This window comes from Poecile atricapillus (assembly GCF_030490865.1).
Source record: "Poecile atricapillus isolate bPoeAtr1 chromosome 32 unlocalized genomic scaffold, bPoeAtr1.hap1 SUPER_32_unloc_6, whole genome shotgun sequence".
NCBI classification, from domain to species: Eukaryota; Metazoa; Chordata; class Aves; order Passeriformes; family Paridae; genus Poecile; species Poecile atricapillus.
Window position 1 is genome coordinate 31,309 of NW_026708986.1, and position 22,490 is coordinate 53,798.

At 49.8% G+C, this 22,490-nt stretch overlaps 1 protein-coding gene and 2 long non-coding RNA genes across 5 annotated transcripts; 2 read left to right on the forward strand and 1 right to left on the reverse strand.

Annotated features, from left to right (window-relative positions):
* Nucleotides 1–1,307: 1,307 nt before the first annotated feature.
* LOC131574023 (uncharacterized) lies at nt 1,308–2,051 on the reverse strand. 3 transcript variants are annotated; one of them, XR_009276342.1, is made up of 4 exons: nt 1,984–2,051; nt 1,821–1,870; nt 1,534–1,680; nt 1,312–1,386 (listed from the first exon to the last, which is right to left on the reverse strand). It is a non-coding gene; the product is annotated as an uncharacterized LOC131574023 (long non-coding RNA). The 3 variants fall into 3 exon arrangements; XR_009276341.1 differs by lacking the exon at nt 1,984–2,051 and adding an exon at nt 1,911–1,927; XR_009276343.1 differs by lacking the exon at nt 1,984–2,051 and having other exon boundaries at nt 1,308–1,386; nt 1,615–1,730; nt 1,850–1,875.
* Nucleotides 1,616–2,031, forward strand: LOC131574024 (uncharacterized). Its single transcript, XR_009276344.1, has 3 exons — nt 1,616–1,694; nt 1,896–1,926; nt 1,969–2,031. It is a non-coding gene; the product is annotated as an uncharacterized LOC131574024 (long non-coding RNA).
* A 5,147-nt stretch (nt 2,052–7,198) lies between the features above and the next one.
* On the forward strand, nt 7,199–20,844 carry LOC131574021 (SUMO-interacting motif-containing protein 1-like). Its single transcript, XM_058828399.1, has 7 exons — nt 7,199–7,432; nt 9,829–9,895; nt 11,686–14,228; nt 16,490–16,540; nt 16,872–16,938; nt 19,980–20,021; nt 20,777–20,844. Exons 1-7 carry the CDS (start codon nt 7,211–7,213, stop codon nt 20,842–20,844), a joined length of 3,060 nt encoding a protein of 1,019 aa, XP_058684382.1. The 5' UTR covers nt 7,199–7,210.
* Nucleotides 20,845–22,490: the final 1,646 nt, after the last annotated feature.

A 22,490-nucleotide genomic window follows, 5' to 3' on the forward strand; every position in this document is an offset into this window, starting at 1 on the left:
CGCCCCTTTAAGCCTCACCCCTTTAATCCCCTCCCACTTTAAGCCCCGGCCCTTTAAGCCCCGCCCCTTTAAACCCCTCCCCTTTAAGCCCTACTCTTTTAAGCCCTGCCCCTTTAAACCCCGCCCCTTTAAGCCCCACCCCTTTAAACCCCGCCCCTTTAATCCCCTCCCACTTTAAGCCCCACCCCCTTAAGCACCGCCCCTTTAAGCCCCTCCCCTTTAAGCCCCTCTCTTTTAAGCCCCGCCCCTTTAAGCCCCTCCCACTTTAAGCCCCACCCCTTTAAGCCCCATCGAGCCCCTCCCAATTTTAGCCCCGCCCCTTTAAGCTCCCCCCACTTTAAACCCCGCCCTTTAAACCCCTCCACTTTAAGCCCCGCCCCTTTAAGCCCCGCCCCTTTAATCCCCGCCCCTTTAAGCCCCGCCCCTTAAGCTCCTCCCCTTTAAGCCCCTCCCAATTTAAGCCCCGCCCCTTTAAGCCCCTCCCATTTAACCCCTGCCCCTTTAAACCCCACCCCTTTAAGCCCCTCACCCTTAAGCCCCTCCCAATTTAAGCCCCGCCCCTTTAAGCCCCGCCCCTTTAAGCCCCTCCCCTTTAAACACCGCTCCTTTAAGCCCCTCCCTTTTAACCCCTGCCCCTTTAAGCCCCGCCCCCTTTAAGCCCCTCCCCCTCAAAACCCCACCCTTTAATCCCCTCCCCCTTAAGCCCCGCCCCTTTAAGCCCCTCCCCTTTAAGCCCCACCCCTTTAAGCCCCACCGAGCCCCTCCCAATTTTAGCCCCGCCCCTTTAAGCTCCTCCCACTTTAAGCCCCGCCCCTTTAAGCCCCTCCCCTTTAAGCCCCTCCCCTTTAAGCCCCGCCCCCTTTAAGCCCCGCCCACCTCTGCGGGGGTCTCCAGCCAATCGGTAGCGAGGATGGGTCTGGGTGGGCGTGGCCCCGAGCAGGAGCCCCCCCCGCGCCCATTGCACGGCCACGCCCACCTGGGTGAGGCAGCGAAGCTCCGCCCCCTCGCCCAGAGCTGCGCTGCTATTGGTCGGTTCCTCCAGGAAGGGCGGGGCCGGGGGGGCGGAGCCTGAGAGGGGGGAGGGAGCCCTGAGTGACCCCTGAGTGACCTTTGACCTCTGAGTGACCCCTGAGTGACCCCTGAGTGACTTTTGACCCCTGAATGACCCCTGAATGACCCCTGAGTGACCCCTGAGTGACCCCAATGACCCCTGAGTGACCCTGAGTGACCCTGAGTGACCCCAATGACCCCTGAGTGACCCCTGAGTGACCCTGAGTGACCCCTGAGTGACCCCTGTGTGACCCCAATGACCCCTGAGTGACCCCTGAGTGACCCCTGAGTGACCCCTGAGTGACCCTGAGTGACCCTGAGTGACCCCTGAGTGACCTTTGACCCCGGAGTGACCCCTGCGTGACCCCTGAGTGACCCCAATGACCCCTGAGTGACACCTGAATGACCTCAATGACCCCTGAGTGACCTTTGCCCTCTGAGTGCCCCCAATGACCCCTGAGTGACCTCTGAGTGACCTTTGACCCCTGAGTGACCCCTGAGTGACCCCTGAGTGACCCTGAGTGACCCCTGAGTGACCCCAATGACCCCCAAGTGACCTTTGACCCCTGAGTGATCCCTGAGTGACCCCAATGACCCCTGAGTGACCCCTGAGTGACCCCTGAGTGACCCCTGAGTGACCGTGAGTGACCCCTGAGTGACCCCAATGACCCCCAAGTGACCTTTGACCCCTGAGTGACCCCTGAGTGACCTCTGAGTGACCCTGAGTGATCCCAATGACCCCTGGGTGACCCTGATTAACACTGAGTGACCTTTGACCCCTGAGTGACCCCTGAGTGACCCTGAGTGACCCCTGAGTGACCTTTGACCCCTGAGTGAACCCTGAGTGACCCCTGAGTGACCCTCAGTGACCCCTGAGTGACCCCTGAGTGACCTTTGACCCCCTGAGTGACCCCTGAGTGACCCCTGAGTGACCCCAATGACCCCTGAGTGACCCCTGAGTGACCCCTGAGTGACCTTTGACCCCTGAGTGACCCCTGAGTGACCCCTGAGTGACCCCTGACCGGAAGCTCCGATGATCGCCAGCGCCAGCATCGCCTGTGGGGGGAGAGTTCCAGAAAATTCCACCCAAAAATTCCCCAAAATCCCCTCAAAATTCCTTAAAAATTCCCAAATTTCCACAAAATTCCCAAAATTTTCCCAAAAAACCCCAAAATTCCCTAAATTTACCCCCAAATCCTTCCAGGATCCCTCCGGGATTCCCCAAATTCCCCCAAATTCTCCCCAAATTCCTCCAAAATTCTCCCCAAATTCCCCCAAATTCCTCCAAAATTCTCCCCAAATTCCCCAAATTCCCCCAATTTTCCCAAAACTCCTCCCAAATTCCCCCCAAATTCCTCTGAAATTCCCCAAATTCCCCCAAATTTCCCCAAATTCCCCAAATTCTCCCCAATTTCTTCCAAATTCCTCCCAAATTCCCTCCAAATCCCCCCAGAATTCCCCAAATTCTCCCCAATTTCTTCCAAATTTCCCTCAAATTCCCTCCAAAACCTCCCAAAATTCCCCAAAATCCCCAAAATCCCCCCAAAATCTCCCAAATTCTCCCCTAAATCCCCCAAATTCTCCCCAAATCCCCCCGAAATTCCCAAATTCTCCAAATTCCTCCCAAATTTCTCCCAAATTCTCCCCAAAATCCCCCAAATTTCTCCAAAATTCCCCAAATTCCCCAAAATCCCCCAAAATTCCCCAAATTCCCCCAATTTTACCCCAAAATTCCTCTCAAATTCTCTCAAAATCATCAAAAAAACCCAAAATTCTCCAAAATTCCCCCAAATCCCCCAAATTTCCCCCAAATTTCCCCAAATTCCCCCATATTCCCCCCAAATTTTTCCCAAAATCCCCCAATTTTTTCCCAAAATCCCCCAATTTTACCCCAAATTCCCCCAAAATCCCTCAAAGTCATCGAAAAACCCCAAAATTCTCCAAAATTCCCCCAAATCCCCCAAATTTCCCCCAGTTTTTTCCCAAATTCCCCCAAATTTCCCCCAAATTTCCCCAAATTCCCCCAAAATTCCCAAAATTCCCCCAATTTTACCCCAAAATTCCCCCCAAAATCCCTCAAAATCATCGAAAAACCCCCAAAATTCACCGAAATTCCCCCAAATCCCCCAAATTTCCCCCAAATTTCCCCAAATTTCCCCAAATTCCCCCAAATTTTTCCCAAATCCCCCAAATTCCCCCAAAATTCCCCCAAATCCCTCAAAATCATCAAAAAAACCCCAAAATTCTCCAAATTTCCCCAAACCCCCCAAATTTCCCCCAATTTTCTCCCAAATTCCCCCAAATTTTTCCCAAATTCCCCAAATTTTTCCCAAAATCCCCCAATTTTACCCCAAAATTCCCCCCAAATTCCCTCAAAATCATCAAAAAAACCCCAAAATTCTCCAAAATTCCCCCAAATCCCCCAAATTTCCCCCAAATTTCCCCCAAATTCCCCCAAAATTCCCCCAATTTTACCCCAAAATTCCCCCCAAAATCCCTCAAAATCATCAAAAAAACCCCAAAATTCACCGAAATTCCCCCAATTCCCCCAAATTTTCCCCAATTTTTTCCCAAATTCCCCCAAATTTCCCCAAATTTTTCCCAAAATCCCCCAAATTTTTCCCAAAATCCCCCAATTTTACCCCAAAATTCCCCCCAAAATCCCTCAAAGTCATCGAAAAACCCCAAAATTCTCCAAAATTCCCCCAAATCCCCCAAATTTCCCCCAAATTTCCCCAAATTCCCCCAAATTTCCCCCAAATTTTTCCCAAAATCCCGCAAATTTTTCTCCAAATTCCCCCAATTTTACCCCAAAATCCCCCCAAAATCCCTCAAAATCATAAAAAAAAACCCCCAAAATTCTCCAAAATTCCCCCAAATTTCCCCCAAATTTCCCCAAATTCCCCCCAAATTTTTCCCAAAATCCCCCAAATTTTTCCCCAAATTCCCCCAAATTTCCCCAAAATCCCCCAAATTTTTCCCCAAATCCCCCAATTTTACCCCCAAATCCCCCCAAATTCCCTCAAAATCATCGAAAAACCCCCAAAATTCTCCAAATTTCCTCAAATTCCCCAAATTTCCCCAAATTTTTCCCAAAATCCCCCAAAATTCCCCAAATTCCCCCAAATTCCCCCCAAATTTTTCCCAAAATCCTCCAATTTTTCCCCAAAATTTCCCCAAAATCCCTCAAAATCATCAAAAAAAACCCCAAAATTCACCGAAATTCCCCCAAATCCCCCAAATTTCCCCAATTTTTTCCCAAATTCCCCCAAAATCCCCCCAAATTCCCCCAAATTTTCTCCCAAATTTTTCCCCAAATCCCCCAATTTTACCCCAAATTCCCCAAAAATCCCTCAAAATCATCAAAAAACCCCCAAAATTCACTGAAATTCCCCCAAATCCCCCAAATTTCCCCCAAATTTTTCCCAAATTCCCCCCAATTTTTTCCCAAAATCCCCCAATTTTACCCCAAAATCCCCTCCCCTCCCCCACTCACCCAGCCGAGCCCCTCCCCCATCCCCTCTGCGGCTCCCGCGGGGATTTTTTGGGGGGGGGAGGGGCCCCGGGAGCCTTTTTGGGGGGGAGGGGCGGGGCCTGAGACCCCTCCCCCACCTCCCCCCGCCCCTCCCCCAGCTCCCCCCGCCCCTCCCCCACCCCTCGCTGCCATTGGAGGATCCCGGATTTGGGAATTTTGGGAATTTGGGGAATGCGGGGGAGGGGCGGGGCCAGCTGGGAATGGGTGGGGGAGGGGCTGGGACTGGTGAAAATCACACAAAAGCGCCCAAAATGACCCAAAATGACCCAAAATCGCTAAAAATTCAACCAAAATCGGCCAAAATCGCACAAAATTCACCCCAAAATGACCCAAAGTCGCACGAAATTCACCCAAAATCGCTCAAAATTCACAAAAAAATCACCCAAAATTCACCCAAAATTGGCCAAAATTCACCCAAAATTGGCCAAAATCGCACAAAATTCACCCAAAATTCACCCAAAATGACCCCAAATCGCACAAAATTCACCCAAAATTCACCCAAAATCGCCCAAAATCACCCAAAATGACCCAAAATCGCACAAAATTCACCCAAAATTGCTCAAAATCACCCCAAATCACCCCAAATCGTCCAAAATTCACCCAAAATGACCCAAAATCGGACAAAATTCACCCAAAATTGGCCAAAATCGCACAAAATTCACCCAAAATGACCCAAAATTGTCCAAAAATCACCCAAAATGACCCAAAATCGCACCAAATTCACCCAAAATGACCCAAAATTGTCCAAAAATCACCCAAAATGACCCAAAATTGCACAAAAATCACCCAAAATGACCCAAAATCGCACAAAATTCACCCCAAGTCACCCAAAATCGTCCAAAAATCACCCAAAATGACCCAAAATTGCACAAAAATCACCCAAAATGACCCAAAATCGTCCAAAAATCACCCAAAATGACCCAAAATTGCACAAAAATCACCCAAAATGACCCAAAATCACTCAAAATTGCCCAAAAAAGCCCCAAATTCTCCCAAAATTCACCTGAAAAAGAGCTGGGACCCCAAAATCCCCCAAAATTCACCCAAAACCACCCAAAATCTCCCAAAAATCTCCCGAATTTCACTCGAAATTCACCCAAAATCATCCAAAAGTCACCCAAAATCACCCAAAAAGGATCTGGGAACCCAAAATCTCCCAAAATTCACCCAAAAATTATTTGGAACCCCAAAATTCACCTAAAAATGATCTTGAACCCCAATTTTCATCTGAAATCTTCCCAAAATTCACCCAAAAAGGAGCTGGGACCCCAAAATTCACCAAAATCCTCCCAAAATGGACCCAAAAATGATTTGGAACCCCAAAATTCACCCAAAAATCACCCAAAAATCATCTGGAACCCCAAAATTCACCCGAAATCTCCCAAAATTCTCCCAAAATTCATCCAAAATGGGCTGAGACCCCAAAATTTTCCAAAATCCTCCCAAAATCGACCCAAAAAAGATTTGGAACCCCGAAATTCACCCAAAATCCCCCAAAATTCACCCAAAATGGGCTGAGACCCCAAATTTTATCCAAAATCTCCCAAAATTCACCCAAAATTCACCCAAAAATGATCTGGAATCCCAAAATTCACCTGAAATCTCCCAAAATTCACCCAAAAATGATCTGGAACCGCAAAATTTATCCAAATCTCACAAAATTCACCCAAAAATCATCTGGAACCCCAAAATTCACCCAAAATTCACCCAAAAATCACCCAAAATTCACCCAAAAAGGAGCTGGAATCCCAAAATTCAACAAAATCCTCCCAAAATTCACCCAAAAATGATCTGGAACCCCAAAATTCACCCGAAATCTCCCAAAATTCACCCAAAATTCACGCAAAAAGGAGCTGGAACCCCAAAATTCCCCAAAATTCAACGAAAAATGATCTGGAACCCCAAAATTCACCAAAATCCTCCCAAAATTTCCCCAAAAAGGCTCCGGGACCCCCCCGGGTTGGGATTTTTGGGAATTTCCGGGAATTTGGGGATCCCCAAAAATTTTTGGGATTTTTTAAAAGGGAATTTGGGGCCCCTCCCCCACCCAAGCCACGCCCACAAAGCGGCCACGCCCACCTTGGCCACGCCCCTTCCCATTTTACCGCGCTCTGATTGGTTGATTCGGGTTTAGCCACGCCCCCCCCGTGTTAAGCCCCGCCCTCTGCGCGTTCTGATTGGTTCTTTTCCGCCTGAGCTCTTCTCCCATTGGATCCGGTTGTTTTTAGCCCCGCCCTCTTTGTAGCTCCGCCCGTCTCGCGCTCTGATTGGTCGCTGCTCAGCGTAACCCCGCCCCTTTCCGCGCTGATTGGTTGCGCTCCTCTCACCCCGTTTTTAATTGGCTCCGGTTCATCGTAGCCCCGCCCCTTTATTTATCCCGCCCACCTCGCGCTCTGATTGGCTCCGGTTCGCTCTGACCACGCCCTCCTCGGATTCCGATTGGTTCCGGTTCACCGCGGCCCCGCCCCCTCCTCCCGCCGTCTCCCGCCTCCGTAGCCCCGCCCTTTCCTCATTGCGATTGGCCGCGCTCATTTTTAGCCCCGCCCCCTCCGCGCTGCCATTGGCTCCCTCAATCCTTCGCCCTTCTCCCATTGGCTCCGCCCTAGGCCCCGCCCCCGGCCCAAGATGGCGGCGGGCCCCGCCGCCGCCGCCGCCCGCGGCCGCTTCCCCGCCCGGCCCCCGCCGTGGCCTCGGGTTCCGCCCGGTTCTCCCCGCGCCCGGACCCCGCTGCGGGGCCCGCCGGGTCCTTCCCGGCCCGATCCAGCGCTCCGGGCTCTCGTGGCCATCGGCCGCGGCCTCCGGCGCCTGCGGGCGCTGCTCGGGGAGCGCCAAAGGCCCGCCCGGCCGGTGAGGGGGGAGCGGCGGCGGGAAAATGATGAGGGGGGAGCGGGGGGGGGAAGGGGGGAACTGAGGAGTCCTGAGGGGATCTGGGGGAATTTGAGGGGATTTGGGGGGTCCTGAGGGGATTTGGGGGAATTTGAGGGGATTTGGGGGGTCCTGAGGGGGTTTGGGGGGTCCTGAGGGGTTTGGGGGGTTCTGAAGGGATTTGGGGGGTCCTGAGGGATCCTGAGGGGATTTGAGGGGTCCTGAGGGGATTTGGGGGGTTCTGAGGGGATTTAGGGGGTCCTGAGGGGATTTGGGGAGTCCTGAGGGGATCCTGAGGGGGTTTGGGAGGTTCTGAGGGGATTTGAGGGGTTCTGAGGAGATTTGGGGGGTCCTGAGGGGATTTGGGGGGTTCTGAAGGGATTTGAGGGGTTCTGAGGAGATTTGGGGGGTCCTGAGGGGATTTGGGGGGTCCCGAGGGGATCTTGAGGGGGTTTGGGAGGTTCTGAGGGGATTTTGGGGAATTTGAGGGGTTCCTGAGGGGATTTGGGGGGTCCTGAGGGGATTTGAGGGGTTCTGAGGGGATTTGGGGGATTCTGAGGGGATTTTAGGGGGTCCTGAGGGGGTTTGGGGGGTTCTGAGGAGATTTGGGGGAATTTGAGGGGATTTTAGGGGGTCCTTGGGGGGTTTGGGGGGTTCTGAAGGGATTTGGGGGGTCCTGAGGGGATTTGAGGGGTTCGTGAGGGGATTTGAGGGGTCCTGAGGGGATTTGGGGAGTCCTGAGGGGATCCTGAGGGGGTTTGAGAGGTTCTGAGGGGATTTGGGGGGTCCTGAGGGGATTTGAGGGTTTTGTGAGGGGATTTGGGGGGTCCTGAGGGGATCCTGAGGGGGTTTGAGAGGTTCTGAGGGGATTTGGGGGGGCCTGAGGGGATTTGAGGGGTTCGTGAGGGGATTTGGGGTTTTCTGAGGGGATTTGGGGGTTCGTGAGGGGTTTGGGGGGTCCTGAGGGGATTTGAGGGGGTTTAGGAGGTTCTGAGGGGGATTTGGGGGGTTCGTGAGGGGATTTTGGGGGATTCTGAGGGGTCCTGAGGGGGTTTGGGAGGTTCTGAGGGGGTTTTGGGGAATTTGAGGGGTTCGTGAGGGGTTTTGGGGTTTTCTGAGGGGGTTTGGGTTGTTCTGACCGGGGTCCTGAGAGGATTTAGGGGGTTCTGAGGGGATCTTGAAGGGATTTGGGGTGTTCTGATGGGATTCGGGGGGGTCCTGAGGGGGATCTGGAAGGTTCTGAGGAGGTTTGGAGGATTCTGAGGGGATTGTTGGGGTCCTGAGATGGTTTGGAGGAATTTGAGGGGATCTGGGGGGTCCTGAGGGGGTTTGGGGGGTCCTGAGAGGGATTTGGGGGGTCCTGAGAGGGATTTGAGGGGATTTGAGGGGTCCTGAGGGGATTTGGGGGAATTTGAGGGGGTTTTGGGGCTCCTGAGAGGGTTTGAGGGGTCCTGAGAGGGATTTGGGGGGTCCTGAGAGGGATTTGAGGGGATTTGAGGATTCCTGAGGGGTTTTGGGGGGTCCTGAGAGGGATTTGGGGGGTCCTGAGGGGATTTTGGGGAATTTGAGGGGATTTTGGGGCTCCTGAGAGGGATTTGAGGGGTCCTGAGAGGGATTTGAGGAGTTGCTGAGGGGATTTTGGGTAATTTCAGAAGTTTCTGAGGAGATTTTTGGTGAATTTGAGGGAATTTGAGGGGGTTTGGGAGGTTCTGAGTGGATTTGGGGGGGTCCTAAGGGAATTTGGGGGGGTCTGAGGGGGTTTGGGGGAATTTGAGGGGGGATTTGAGGGGTTCCTGAGAGGATTTTGGGGAATTTCAGGGGTTCCTGAGAGGATTTTGGGGAATTTCAGGGGTTCCTGAGAGGATTTTGGGGAATTTCAGGGGTTCCTGAGAGGATTTTGGGGAATTTCAGGGGTTCCTGAGAGGATTTTGGGGAATTTGAAGGATTCCTGAGGGGATTTTTGGGGTCCTGAGGGGATTTTTGGGGTCCTGAGGGGATTTGAGGGAGTTTGAGGGGATTTTCGGGGTCCTGAGGGGGATTTGGGGAGGATTTTCGGGGTCCTGAGTGGGTTTTGGGGGGCTCTGAGGGAATTTTGGTGAATTTCGAGGGTCCTGAGTGAATTTTGAGGGTGATTTTGGGGTCCTGAGGGAGTTTGGAGTCTCCTGAGTGGATTTTGGGGAGAATTAAGAGAATTTGGGGGTGATTTTAGAGATTTTAGAGGGGTTTTGAGGGTCCTGAGGGGGTTTTTGGGGTAAAAATTTTGGGTTTTTGGGCAAATTTTAAAATTTAAAGTGAGGGGAAAGGGGTGTGGCCACAGAAAAGGGGGCGTGGCCACAGAAAAGGGGGCGTGGCCATTTCTGACCCCTCCCCCCTCACAGGAGGAGTTTCGGGGGTTCCTCCCTGAGGAGCTGGAGATGCCCCTCCCCCCACGGCGCTCCCGAAGAGGTCAGTGACCCCCAAAATCCCCCAAAATCCCCCAAAATCACCCCAAAATCACTTAAAATCACCCCAAAATCCCCCAAAATCACCTAAAATCCCCCAAAATCACCTAAAATCACCCAAAAACGCCTAAAATCACCGAAAAATGCCTAAAATCACCTAAAATCACCCCAAAATCCCCCAAAATCTCCTAAAATTCCTAAAAATCACCAAAAATCCCCCCAAATTCCCCAAAGTCACCCCAAAATCCCTCAAAATTCCCCCAGATCAACTCAAATTCCCCCAAAATCACCCAAAATCACCCCAAAATCACCTAAAATTCCCTAAAATCCTCAGAAATTCCCCCAAAATGCTTCCAAATCCCCCAAAATTCCCCCAAATCCTCCCAAACAAATCTAAAACTCCCCCAAAATCCCCCAAAATTGCTCAAAATTCCCCAAAATTCCCCCAAAATCCCCCAAAATTCTTCAAAGTCCCCAAAAATTTCCCAAAATCTCCCAAAATTCCCCCAAAATCCCCAAAAATTTCCCAAAATCTCCCAAAATCCCCAAAAATTTCCCCAAAATATCCAAAAGTTCCCCCAAAATCCCCAAAAATTTCCCAAAATCTCCCAAAATTCCCCCAAAATTCCCCCAAATTTCTCAAAATTTCCCAAAATTCCCCAAAATCTCCCAAAAATTCCCCCAAATTTCTCAGAACTCGCCCAAATTTCCCAAAATTTCCCAAAATTCCCCCAAAATCCCCAGAAATTTCCCCCAAAATTTCCCAGAACTCCCCAAAATCTCCCAAAATTCCCCCAAATCCTTCAAAATTCTCAAAATCCCCAAAATTCCCCCAAAATCCCCCAAAATTCCCCCAAATCCCCCAAATTTCTCAGAACTCGCCCGAATTTCCCAAAATTTCCCAAAATTTCCCAAATTTCCCAAAATTTCCCCAAAATTCCTCCAAATTCCCCCAAAATTCCCTCAAATCCCCCAAAATTTCCCAGAACTCCCCAAAATCTCCCAAAATTCCCCAAAATCCACCAAAAATCGCCCCAAAATTTCCACAAAATTTCCCAAAATCCACCCAAAATCCCCTCAAAAAATCCAAAATTCTGCCAAATCCCCCAAACTTCCCAAAATTTCCCCAAATTTCCCAAAATCCCCCAAAATTCCTCCAAATTCCCCCAAATTTCCCAAGATCTCCCAAAACTCCCCCAAAATCCCCAAAAATTTCTCAAAATCCCCCAAAATCCCCCAAAATTCCCCCAAATTCCCCAAAACTCCCCCAAAATCCCCAAAAATTTCCCAAATTTCCCAAAATTCCCAAAAATTCCTCCAAAATTCCCGCAAAATTCCCCCAAAATCCCCAAAAAGTCCCAAAATCTCCCAAAATTCCCCCAAATCCCCAAAATTTCCCAGACCTCCCTAAAATCTCCCAAAATTCCCCAAAATCCACCAAAAATCGCCCCAAAATTTTCCCAAATTTCCCAAAATCTCCCAAAATCCCCAAAATTCCCAAAATCTCCCAAAATCCCCCAAAACTCCCCCAAAATCCCCAAAAATTCTCCCAAAATCCCCCCAAAATTCCCCAAAAATTCCCCCAAAATTCCCAAAAATCCCCCAAATTTCTCAGAACTCCCCCAAATTTCTCAAAATTTCCCAAAATTCCCCAAAATCCCCCAAAATTCCCCAAAATCCCCCAAAATTCCCCAAAATCCCCCAAAATCCCCCAAAATTCCCCAAAATCCCCCAAATTCTCCCCAAATTCCCCGGAATTCCCCCCCTGACCCCTCCTCTCCCCTCCCCCCACAGGTTCCCGGCTCCCCCCCGGCTCCTCCCCCTCCCCCCCTCGCGCGGGGGGCGTGGCCTCATCATCATCATCATCATCATCATTGCCCCGCCCCCCTCGGCTGAAGCTCCGCCCCCTTCGCTTCCGGGGCGGGGTTTGGAGCAGGGGGCGTGGCCGGGGGGGTGGGCGGGGCTCCAGGCAGGTCGTGATGCCATTGGTCAGCTCCCGCTCGGCTCGGCCAATCAGGCGCCCCCGTCGCTTCTCGGACACGCCCACACCGGAAGTGACGCCCGGGGACGCCCGGGAGGGGGTGGGGAATCCCCGGGAAACCCCAAGGGGTGCTGGGGACACTCCCAGTGCTCCCAGTAACCCCAAAGCCCCTCCCAGTGCTCCCAGTTCCCCTCCCAGTAACCCCAAAACCCCTCCCAGTAACCCCAAAACTCCTCCCAGTAACCCCAAAACCCCTCCCAGTGCTCCCAGTAACGCCCAGGGCCCTCCCAGTGCTCCCAGTAATGCCCAGGGCCCTCCCAGTAACCCCAAAACCCCTCCCAGTAACCCCCAGACCCCTCCCAGTATCCCCAAATCTGCTCCCAGTAACCCCCAGGGCCCTCCCAGTAACCCCAAAATCCCTCCCAGTAACCCCAAAACCCCTCCCAGTGCTCCCAGTAACGCCCTGGGCCCTCCCAGTGCTCCCAGTAATGCCCAGACCCCTCCCAGTAACCCCAAAACCCCTCCCAGTAACCTCAAAGCTCTTCCCAGTAACCCCCAGGCCCCTCCCAGTATCCCCAAGACCCCTCCCAGTGCTCCCAGTAACCTCCAGACCCTTCCCAGTAACCCCCAGACCTCTCCCAGTATCCCCAGTGCCCCTCCCAGTGCTCCCAGTCAAATCCAGACCTCTCCCAGTAACCCCCAGACCCCTCCCAGTGCTCCCAGTGCCCCTCCCAGCGCCCCTTTGACCACGCCCACCACCCCCGAGGCCCCTCCCAGTGCTCCCAGTAACCCCCAGTCCCCTCCCAGTAACCCCCAGTCCCCTCCCAGTCTCCCCTCCCCCCGCCGCGCCATCCTGCGGGCTCCCACCTTCCGCTGGGCGGGGGGCGGTGACGTCATCGGGGTGGGCGGTGACGTCATCAGGGTGGGCGGTGACGTCATCAGGGTGGGCGGGGAGCTCCTCAGGCCGGCCCGCGTCGTCCTGGGCCGCGCCGGTGACGTCATCGCCGGGGCGCGCCGTGACGTCATCAATCCGCGACGTGACGTCATCAAAGCGCCGCGTGATGTCATCGAGCCTCCCTGTGACGTCATCGATCCGGCCCGTGACGTCATCAAACCGCCACGTGACGTCATCGAGGTCTCCTCCTCCCGTGACGTCATCAAGCCTTCAAGTGACGTCATCGAGCCTTCCAGTGACGTCATCAAGCTGCCCTGTGACGTCATCAAACCGCCGCGTGACGTCATCGAGTTCTCCCGTGACGTCATCAAGCCTTCAAGTGACGTCATCGAGCCGCCCTGTGATGTCATCAAGCCGCCCTGTGACGTCATCAAGCCACTCTGTGACGTCATCGAGTCCTCCCGTGATGTCATCAAGCCACTCTGTGACGTCATCGAGTCCTCCCGTGACGTCATCAAGCCGACCTGTGATGTCGTTGGCTCTTCCCGTGATGTCATCGAGTTACCTTGTGATGTCATCAAGCCTTCCTGTGATGTCATTGGACCTTCCTGTGATGTCATCAAGCCTTCGTGTGACGTCATCGAGCCCTCCCGTGATGTCAGACCGGCCAGTGACGTCATCAAATCACCTTGTGACGTCATCAAATCACCCTGTGACGTCATCGAGCCCGCCTGTGACGTCATCAAACCATCCTGTGATGTCGTCGAGCGCTCCACTGGCGTCAGACCGGCCTGTGACGTCATCAAACCTTCCTGTGACGTCATCAAACCTTCCCGTGACGTCATCAAACCTTCCCGTGACGTCACCGAGAGCACCCGTGACGTCACGGGGGGCGGCGGCGACGCCCTCAACGGGACCTGTGACGTCATCACGGCCGCCGGTGACGTCACCGGTCCCGGCCCCGCCCCTTTGGGCGACCCCCGGGTGACGCTGAGGCTCCTCCAGGTGACCTTGGCTGACCCCGGGGTGACCCCGCCAGGCCCCGCCCACTTCCGGCCCCGCCCCCTCCTGCTCCGGGCCCCCCTCTTCACCCCCGGCCCCGCCCACCTGCGCCTCTACCAATCGCTGAGCTCGCTGCCCGCCGGAAGTCCCGCCCTCCCACTTCCGGTGCAAGCCACGCCCACTTCCGGTTTGAACCATTTGGCTCTCCCCGCTCACTTCCGGGTTGGCGCCGGAAGTGATGTCACGGCGACCGGAAGTGATGCCGCGGCGGCCGGAAGTGAGGTCGCGGCGACAGGAAGTGCAGGCGGGGAGCGGGGAGAGGCGGCGGCGGCGGGGGGAAGTGACGTCACGGCGGGGGTTGATGACGTCACGGCGGGGTTTGATGACGTCACGGGGAGGGTGTTTGATCTCCTGAGCCGGGCCCGGCTGCAGCTGGGGAGGATCGACCGCAGGCAGAGGGTGAGGAAGAGGAGGAAATTCCAGAACGTTCCGGGGAATTCCGGGGAAATTCAGGGAATTTTGGGGAAAATTCGGGGAATTTCAGGAAATTTGGGGGATTTTGGGGAATTTTGGGGAGTTTTGAGGATTTTAGGGGGGATTTTGGGGGAATTTTGGGGAATTTTGGGAATTTGCGGGGATTTTATGGGAATTTGGGGGATTTTGGGTTATTTTGTGGGAATTTTGCAGTTTTTTGGGAATTTTTGGGGATTTTATGGGAATTTGGGGGATTTTGGGGAATTTCGGGAAAATTTGGGAAAATTCGGGGAATTTCAGGGAAAATTCGGGGAATTTTGGGAAAATTCAGGGAATTTTGGGGAATTTGGGGAAATTTCAGGGAATTTCAGGAAAATTTGGGGAATTTTGGGGGAATTTTGGTGGATTTTGGATGAAATTTTGGGGAATTTTGGGGAATTTCAAAGAATTTTGGGAAAATTCGAGGAATTTCAGGGAATTTCGGGGAATTTTGGGGGATTTTGGGGAAATTTTGGGGAATTTTGGGGGATTTCAGGGAATTTCGGGAAAATTTGGAAAAATTTGGGAAATTTCGGGAAAATTCAGGGAATTTCAGGGAATTTCGGGAAAATTCGGGGAAAATTCAGGGAATTTTGGGAAAATTCGGGGAATTTTGGGAAAATTTGGGGAATTTCGGGGAATTTTGGGAATATTCGGGAAAATTCGGGGAATTCCAGGGAATTTTGGATGAAATTTTGGGGGATTTTGGGGGATTTTGGGGAAAATTCGGGGAATTTCAGGGAATTTTGGGAAAATTCAGGGAATTTCAGGAAAATTCGGGGAATTTTTAGGGAATTTCGGGGAATTTTTAGGGAATTTTGGGGGATTTTGGGGAGTTTCAAAGAATTTTGGGAAAATTCAGGGAAATTTCGGGGAATTTCAGGGAATTTGGGGAAAATTCGGGGAATTTCAGGGAATTTTGGGGGATTTTGTGGGAATTCTGTGGGAATTTTTGGAATTTTGGGGGATTTTTAGGGAATTTTGTGGGAATTTTATGGGAATTTTGTGGGAACTTTTGGAGTTTTTTTGGGGAATTTTGGGAATTTTTGGGGATTTTATGGGAATTTGGGGGATTTTGGGGAATTTCAGGGAAAATTCAGGAAAATTTGGGGAATTCCAGGAAATTTGGGGGATTTTGGATGAAATTTTGGATGAAATTTTGGGGAATTTCAAAGAATTTTGGGAAAATTCGGGGAATTTCGGGAAAATCCGGGGAATTCCAGGGAATTTCAGGGAATTTTGGGGGATTTTGAGGGATTTTGAGGGAATTTTTGGAGTTTTTTGGGAATTGGGGCAGAATTTTGGGGGATTTTGGGGGAGTTTTTTGGGAGTTTTTGGAGTTTTTTGGGGAATTTTGGGAATTTGGGGGGATTTTATGGGAATTTGGGGGATTTGGGGGAATTTTGGGAAATTTTGGGAAAATTCGGGGAATTTCAGGGAATTTTGGGGGATTTTGGATGAAATTTTGGGGAATTTCGGGGAATTTTGGGAACTTTTGGAATTTTTTGGGAATTGGGGGAGAATTTTGGGAATTTTGGGGGAATTTTGGAGGAATTTTGGGGGAGTTTTTTGGGAATTTTTGGAGGTTTTTGGGGAATTTTGAAAATTTTTGGGGATTTTATGGGAATTTGGGGGATTTTGGGGAATTTGGGGGAATTTTGGGGAATTTTGGGGGAATTTTGTGGGAATTTTTGGTATTTTCTGGGAATTTCGGGAATTTTGGGAATTTAGGAAGAAATTTTCTGGGTTTTCGGGGAATTTCAGGGAATTTCAGGAAAATTCGGGGACTTTCAGGGAATTTTGGGGGATTTTGGGGGATTTTGAAGGAATTTTGTGGGAATTTTTGGAGTTTTTTGGGAATTTTGGGGAATTTTGGGGAGTTTTGAGGATTTTAGGGGGGATTTGGAGAGGATTTTGTGGGAATTTTGGGAATTCTGTGGGATTTTTGTGGGAATTTCGGGAATTTTGGGAGGGATTTTGGGGGAATTTTGGGAATTTCCAGGAATTTTGTGCAAATTTTGGGAATTTCAGGGAATTTCTTGGGAATTTTTGGGAATTTTGTGGGAATTTTGGGATTTTTTTCTGTGATTTTTCTGGGAATTTTGTGACTTTCCCCGGATTTGAGGGAATTTTAACCAAATTTGGGGATTTGGGGGGGGAAATTTGAGGATTTTTGGGCAATTTTGGGGATTTTTGGGTCCTTCCAGGTGGGGTCGGAGGAGCCTGAGGAGCCCCCGGAGGAACCTGGAGAGCCCCAGGTGAGAAATTTGGGAAAATTTGGGAAATTTTGGGCAAAATTGGGAAAATTCAGGGCAAATTTGGGCAATTTGGGGCAAATTTGGGGAATTTGGGGCAATTTTGATGAATTTGGGAGGAATTTGAGTCAAATTTTGGTGAAAATTTGGGGAATTTTGGGTGGAAAATTGAGGAATTTTATGGGAATTTTAAGGGGAATTTTGGGGGGAATTTTGGGAGTTTTGGGGGTGGATTTTGGGGGATTTTTTTGGGGATTTTGGGGGATTTTTTGGGGGTTTTTTGGGGTTTTTTTGGGGGGTTCTGAGGCTTTTTTGGGTCCCCCAAAATTCCCAGGGGTCCCCCAGGATCAAACACGTCTGCAGGAGAGCCCCGCCCCCCGAGCAGGCCACGCCCCCGGAAGGTGAGACCCCCAAAATCCCCCAAAATCACCCCAAAATCCCCCAAAATCACCCAAAATCACCCAAAATCACCCAAAATCACCCCAAAATCACCCCAAAATCGCCCAAAATCACCCCAAAATCCCCCAAAATCACCAAAAATTCCCCCCAAATCCCCCAAAATCACCCCAAAATCACCCCAAATCACCCCAAAACCCCCAAAATCCCCCAAAATCCCCCAAAATCACCAAAAATTCCCCCCAAATCCCCCAAAATCACCCCAAATCACCCCAAAATCACCCCAAAATCCCCCAAAATCCCCCAAAATCCCCCAAAATCACCAAAAATTCCCCCCAAATCCCCCAAAATTTCCCAAAAATCCCCCAAACTCCCAAAATCACCTCAAAATCCCCCAAAATCTCCCAAAAACCCCCAAAATCCACCCAAATTCCTCCAAATCCCCCAAAATCCCCCCAAAATTCCCCAAAATCACCCCAAAATCACCCAAAATCCCCCCAAAATCACCCCAAAATCACCCAAAATCACCAAAATTTTCCCCAAAATCAACCCCAAATCCCCCAAAATCCCCCCAAAATTCCCCCAAAATCCCCCCAAATCCCTCAAATTTCTCTCAAATTTCCCCCAAAATCCCCCCAAATTTCCCCCAAATTTTCCCCAAAATCCACCGAAATCACCCCAAATTCCCCCAAATTTTCCCCAAATTCCCCCAAATCACCCCAAAATCCCCCCAAAATCCCCCCAAAATTCCCCCAAATCCCCCAAAATTCCCCCAAAAATTCCCAAATTCCCCAAAATCCCCCCAAATCCCCCCCAAATTCCCCCAAATTCCCCAAATCCCCCCAAATTCCCCCAAATTTCCCCCAAAAATTCCCAAAATCCCCCAAATTTCCCCCCAAAATCCCCAAAATCCCCCAAAACCCCCTAAAAATTCCCAAGTTTTCCCCAAAATCCCCCAAAATCCCCCAAAATTCCCCAAAATCCCCCAAATTTCCCCCAAAATCCCCCAAAATCCCCCCAAAAATCCCCCAACATCTCCCCAAATCCCACAAAATTTCCCCAAATTTCCCCAAAATCCCCCAAAATTGTCCAAAATTCCCCAAATTTTCCTCTAATTTATCCCAAATCACCCTAAAATCCCCCCAAAATCCCCCAAAATCCCTCAAAATCCCCCCAAAATCCCCAAAATTTCCCCAAAATCCCCCAAAACCCCCTAAAAATTCCCAAATTTTCCCCAAAACCCCTGCAAAATCCCCCAAAATCCCCCAAATTTCCCCCAAAATCCCCCCAAACCCCCCCCAAAATCCCCTAAAATCCCCAAAATCATCTCAAAGTCCCCCAAATTCCCCCAAAATCCCCCCAAATCCCCAAAATCCCCCAAATTTCCCCCAAATTTTCCCCAAAATCCCCCAAAATTGTCCAAAATTCCCCAAATTTTCCTCTAATTTATCCCAAATCCCCCCAAAATTCCCCCAAAATCCCCCAAAATCCTTCAAAATCCCCCCAAAATCCCCAAAATCCCCCCAAATTCCCCCAAAATCCCCCAAATTTTCTCCCCAAATCCCCCCAAATTCCCCAAAATCCCCCCAAAGCTCCCCCCAAAATCCCCCAAATTTTCCCCAAAATCCACCGAAATCACCCCAAAATCTCCCAAATTCCCCCAAAATCCCCTAAATTCCCCCAAAATCCCCAAAATCCCCCAAAGTCACCAAAATTTTCCCCAAAATCCCCCCCAAATTCCCCCAAATGCCCCAAAATCCCCCAAAATCCCCACAAATCACCCCAAAATCACCCCAAATCCCCCAAAATCCCCCAAATTCCCCCAAATCCCCCAAAATACCCCAAAATTTCCCAAAATCCCCCAAAATCCCCCCAAAATCCCCCAAATTTCCCCTCAAATTCCCCAAAATCCCCCCAAAATCCCCCAAAATCCCTCAAATTTCTCTCAAATTTCTCCCAAATCCCCCCAAATCCCCCCAAATTCCCCCAAATTTCCCCCAAATTCCCCCAAAATCCCCCAAAATCCCCCCAAATTCCCCAAAATCCCTCAAAATCCCCAAAATCCCCCCAAAATCCCCCAAAATTCCCCCAAAATCCCCCAAAATCCCCCCAAAATCCCCCCAAATTCTCCAAAAATTCCTGAAAAATCCCAAAATTCCCCAAATTCCCCCAAATTCCCCAGAATTCCCCCAAAATTCCCGAAATTTCCCTCAAATTTTCCCAAAAATCCCCCGAAAACCCCCCCAAAAATTCCCCAAAATCCCCCAAATTTTCTCCCCAAATCCCCCCAAATTCCCCAAAATCCCCCAAAATCCCCCCAAAATCCCCCAAAATCCCCCCAAAATCCCCCAAAATCCCCCCAAATTTTCCCAAAAATCCCCCGAAAACCCCCCCAAAAATTCCCAAATTCCCCAAAATCCCCCAAATTTTCTCCCCAAATCCCCCCAAAATTCCCCAAAATCCCCAAAATTCCCCCAAATTCCTCAAAATCCCCCAAAAATTCCCAAATCCCCCCAAAATCCCCCAAACCCCCCCCAAAATCCCCCAAAATCCCCCAAAATCCCCCCAAAATCCCCCCAAAATCCCCAAAATCCCCCCAAATTCCCCAAAATCCCTCAAAATCACCCCAAAATCACCCCAAATCACCAAAAATTCCCCCCAAATCCCCCAAAATTTCGCAAAATCCCCCCCAAATCCCCCGAAAATTCCCAAAAATCCCCCAAACTCGCAAAATCACCTCAAAATCCCCCAAAATCCCCCAAAATCCCCCCAAATCTCCTCAAAATCCCCCCAAATCACCCCAAAATCCCCAAATTCCTCCAAATTCCCCCAAAATTCCCCCAAAATTCCCAAAATCCCCCAAAAATCAGCCAAAATCCCCCCAAAATTTCCCCCAAATATCCCAAATCCCCCCAAAATCCCCCAAATTTCCCCCAAAATTCCCCAAAATCCCCCCAAATTCCCCAAAATCCCCCAAATTTCCCCCAAAATCCCCCCAAAACCCCCCCAAAATTTAACCCCCCCCTCTCTCTCTCCCCTCCCCCAGCCTCCACCACCCCCCCCACCGACCCCAAACGGCCCCGCCCGGGCCCCTCCCCCCACCCCCCCTCCCCTTCCCCCTCCCCCTCCCCCTCCCCCTCCCCCTCCCCCACCCCGCCCCCGCCGCGGGGGTTCCCGGGGGGGTTCCCGGGGGGGTTCCCGGGGCTCGCGGTGCCGGCGCTGCCGCGGCTGCCGACGCGCCCAGGACTGCGGCCACTGCCCCAACTGCCGCGACAAGCCCAAGTTCGGGGGGCCCAACACCAAGAAGCAGTGCTGCGTGTGAGTCCTGTCGCGATATGTCGCGATAGTGGGGGGATGTCGCGATATCGGGGGGTTATTGGGGGGTATCGGGGAGATATCGGGGAGATATCGCGATATCGGGGGGATTTATCGCGATATCGGGGGGTTATTGGGAAGGTATTAGGGAGATATCGCGATATCGGGGGCGTTTATCGCGATATCGGGGGATTTATCGCGATATCAAGGGGATTTATCGCGATATCAAGGGGATTTATCGCGATATCGGGGGGGGTTTATCGCGATATCGGGGGGATATTGGGAAGGTATTGGGGAGATATCGCGATATTGGGAGGTATTGGGGGCATATTGGGGGGATATCGCGATATCGGGGGGGTTATCGCGAAACGTCGCGATATTGGAGGAATATCAGAGAGATATCGTGATATTGGGAGATATTGGGGGGATATCAGGGAGATATCACAATATCGAGGAGATATCAGGGAGATATTGTGATATTAGGGAGATATAGGGGAGATATTGCGATATGGAGGGCATATTGGGGAGATATCGCGATATATCACGGTATTGGGGAATGTTCTGGGCCCAACACCAAGAAGCAGTGCTGCGTGTGAGTCCCGTCGCGATATGGCGCGATAGAGGGGGGATGTCGCGATATCGGGGGGATTTATCGCGATATCGGGGAGTTATTGGGAAGGTATTGGGGAGATATCGCGGTATTGGGAGGTATTGGGGGGATATTGGGGGGATATCGCGATATCAGGGGGATTTATCGCGATATCGGGGGGATATCAGGGAGATATCGCGATATTGGGGGAGATATGGTATGCTTTTTTGAGAATTTTTTGGGAATTTTGGGGAATTTTTGGAATTTTTGGGAATTTTTTGGGGTGAATTTTTGGGGGAATTTTTGGGGATTTTTTGGAATTTTTGGGGAATTTTTCAGATTTTTTTGAGAATTTTTTGGATTTTTTTGGGGAATTTTTGGGAATTTTTTGGAATTTTTGGGAATTTTTGGGGATTTTTTTTTTTTTAAATTTTTGGGGAATTTTTGGGGGGATTTTTTGGGATTTTTTTGGGATCTTTTTGGGGAATTTTTTTGGAATATTTGGGATTTTTTTGGGAAATTTTTTTTTGAATTCCTGGGAGAATTTTTTGGAATTTTTTGAGGGAATTTTTTGGAATTTTTTTGGAATTTTGGGGAATTTTTTGGGAATTTTTTGGGGTGAATTTTTTGGGGAATTTTTGGAATTTTTGGGTGATTTTTTGGGATTTTTTTGGAATATTTGGGAATTTTTGGGGGAATTTTGGGAATTTTTTGGGAATTTTTCAGAATTTTTGGGCATTTCTTTGGAATTTTTTGGGAATTTTTGGTAATTTTTTGGGGGAATTTTTTTGGAATTTTTTGGGGAATTTTTTGGGGAATTTTGGTGGGAATTTTTGGGGGATTTCTTTGGAATTTTTGGGAATTTTTTGGGGAATTTTTGGGGGAATTTTTGGGGATTTTTTGGGAATTTTTTGGGGAATTTTTGGGAATTTTTGGGAATTTTTTGGGAAATTTTTGGGGAATTTTTGGGGATTTTTGGGATTTTTTTGGGATCTTTTTGGGGAATTTTTTTGGAATATTTGGGGAATTTTTGGTGGAATTTTGAGAGAATTTTGGGAATTTTTGAGGGAATTTTGGGAATTTTTTGGGGAATTTTTGGGGAATTTTTGGGAATTTCTTTGGAATTTTTTGGGGAATTTTTGGGAATTTTTTGAGAGAATTTTGGGAATTTTTGGGGGAATTTCTTTGGAATATTTTTGGGGAATTTTTGGGAATTTTTGGGATTTTTTGGGGGATTTTTTTTGAATTTTTGGGAATTTTTTGGGAATTTTGGGGGAATTTTTTGGGGAATTTTTTTGGAATTTTTTGGGAAATTTTTTGGAATTTTGGGGGAATTTTTGGGGGAATTTCTTTGGAATTTTTGGGGATTTTTTGGGAATATTTTGGGGAATTTTTGGGAAATTTTTGGGATATTTTTTGGAATTTTTGGGAATTTTTTGGGAATTTTTTGGGGAATTTTGGGGAATTTTTGGGGAATTTTTTGGGGTGAATTTTTGGGATTTTTTGGGTGATTTTTTGGGATTTTTTTGGAATATTTGGGAATTTTTGGGGAATTTTTGGGGAATTTTTTGGGAATTTTTTGGGAATTTTGAGAGAATTTTTGGGAATTTTTTGAGGGAATTTTTTGGGGAATTTTTGGGGAATTTTTTGGGA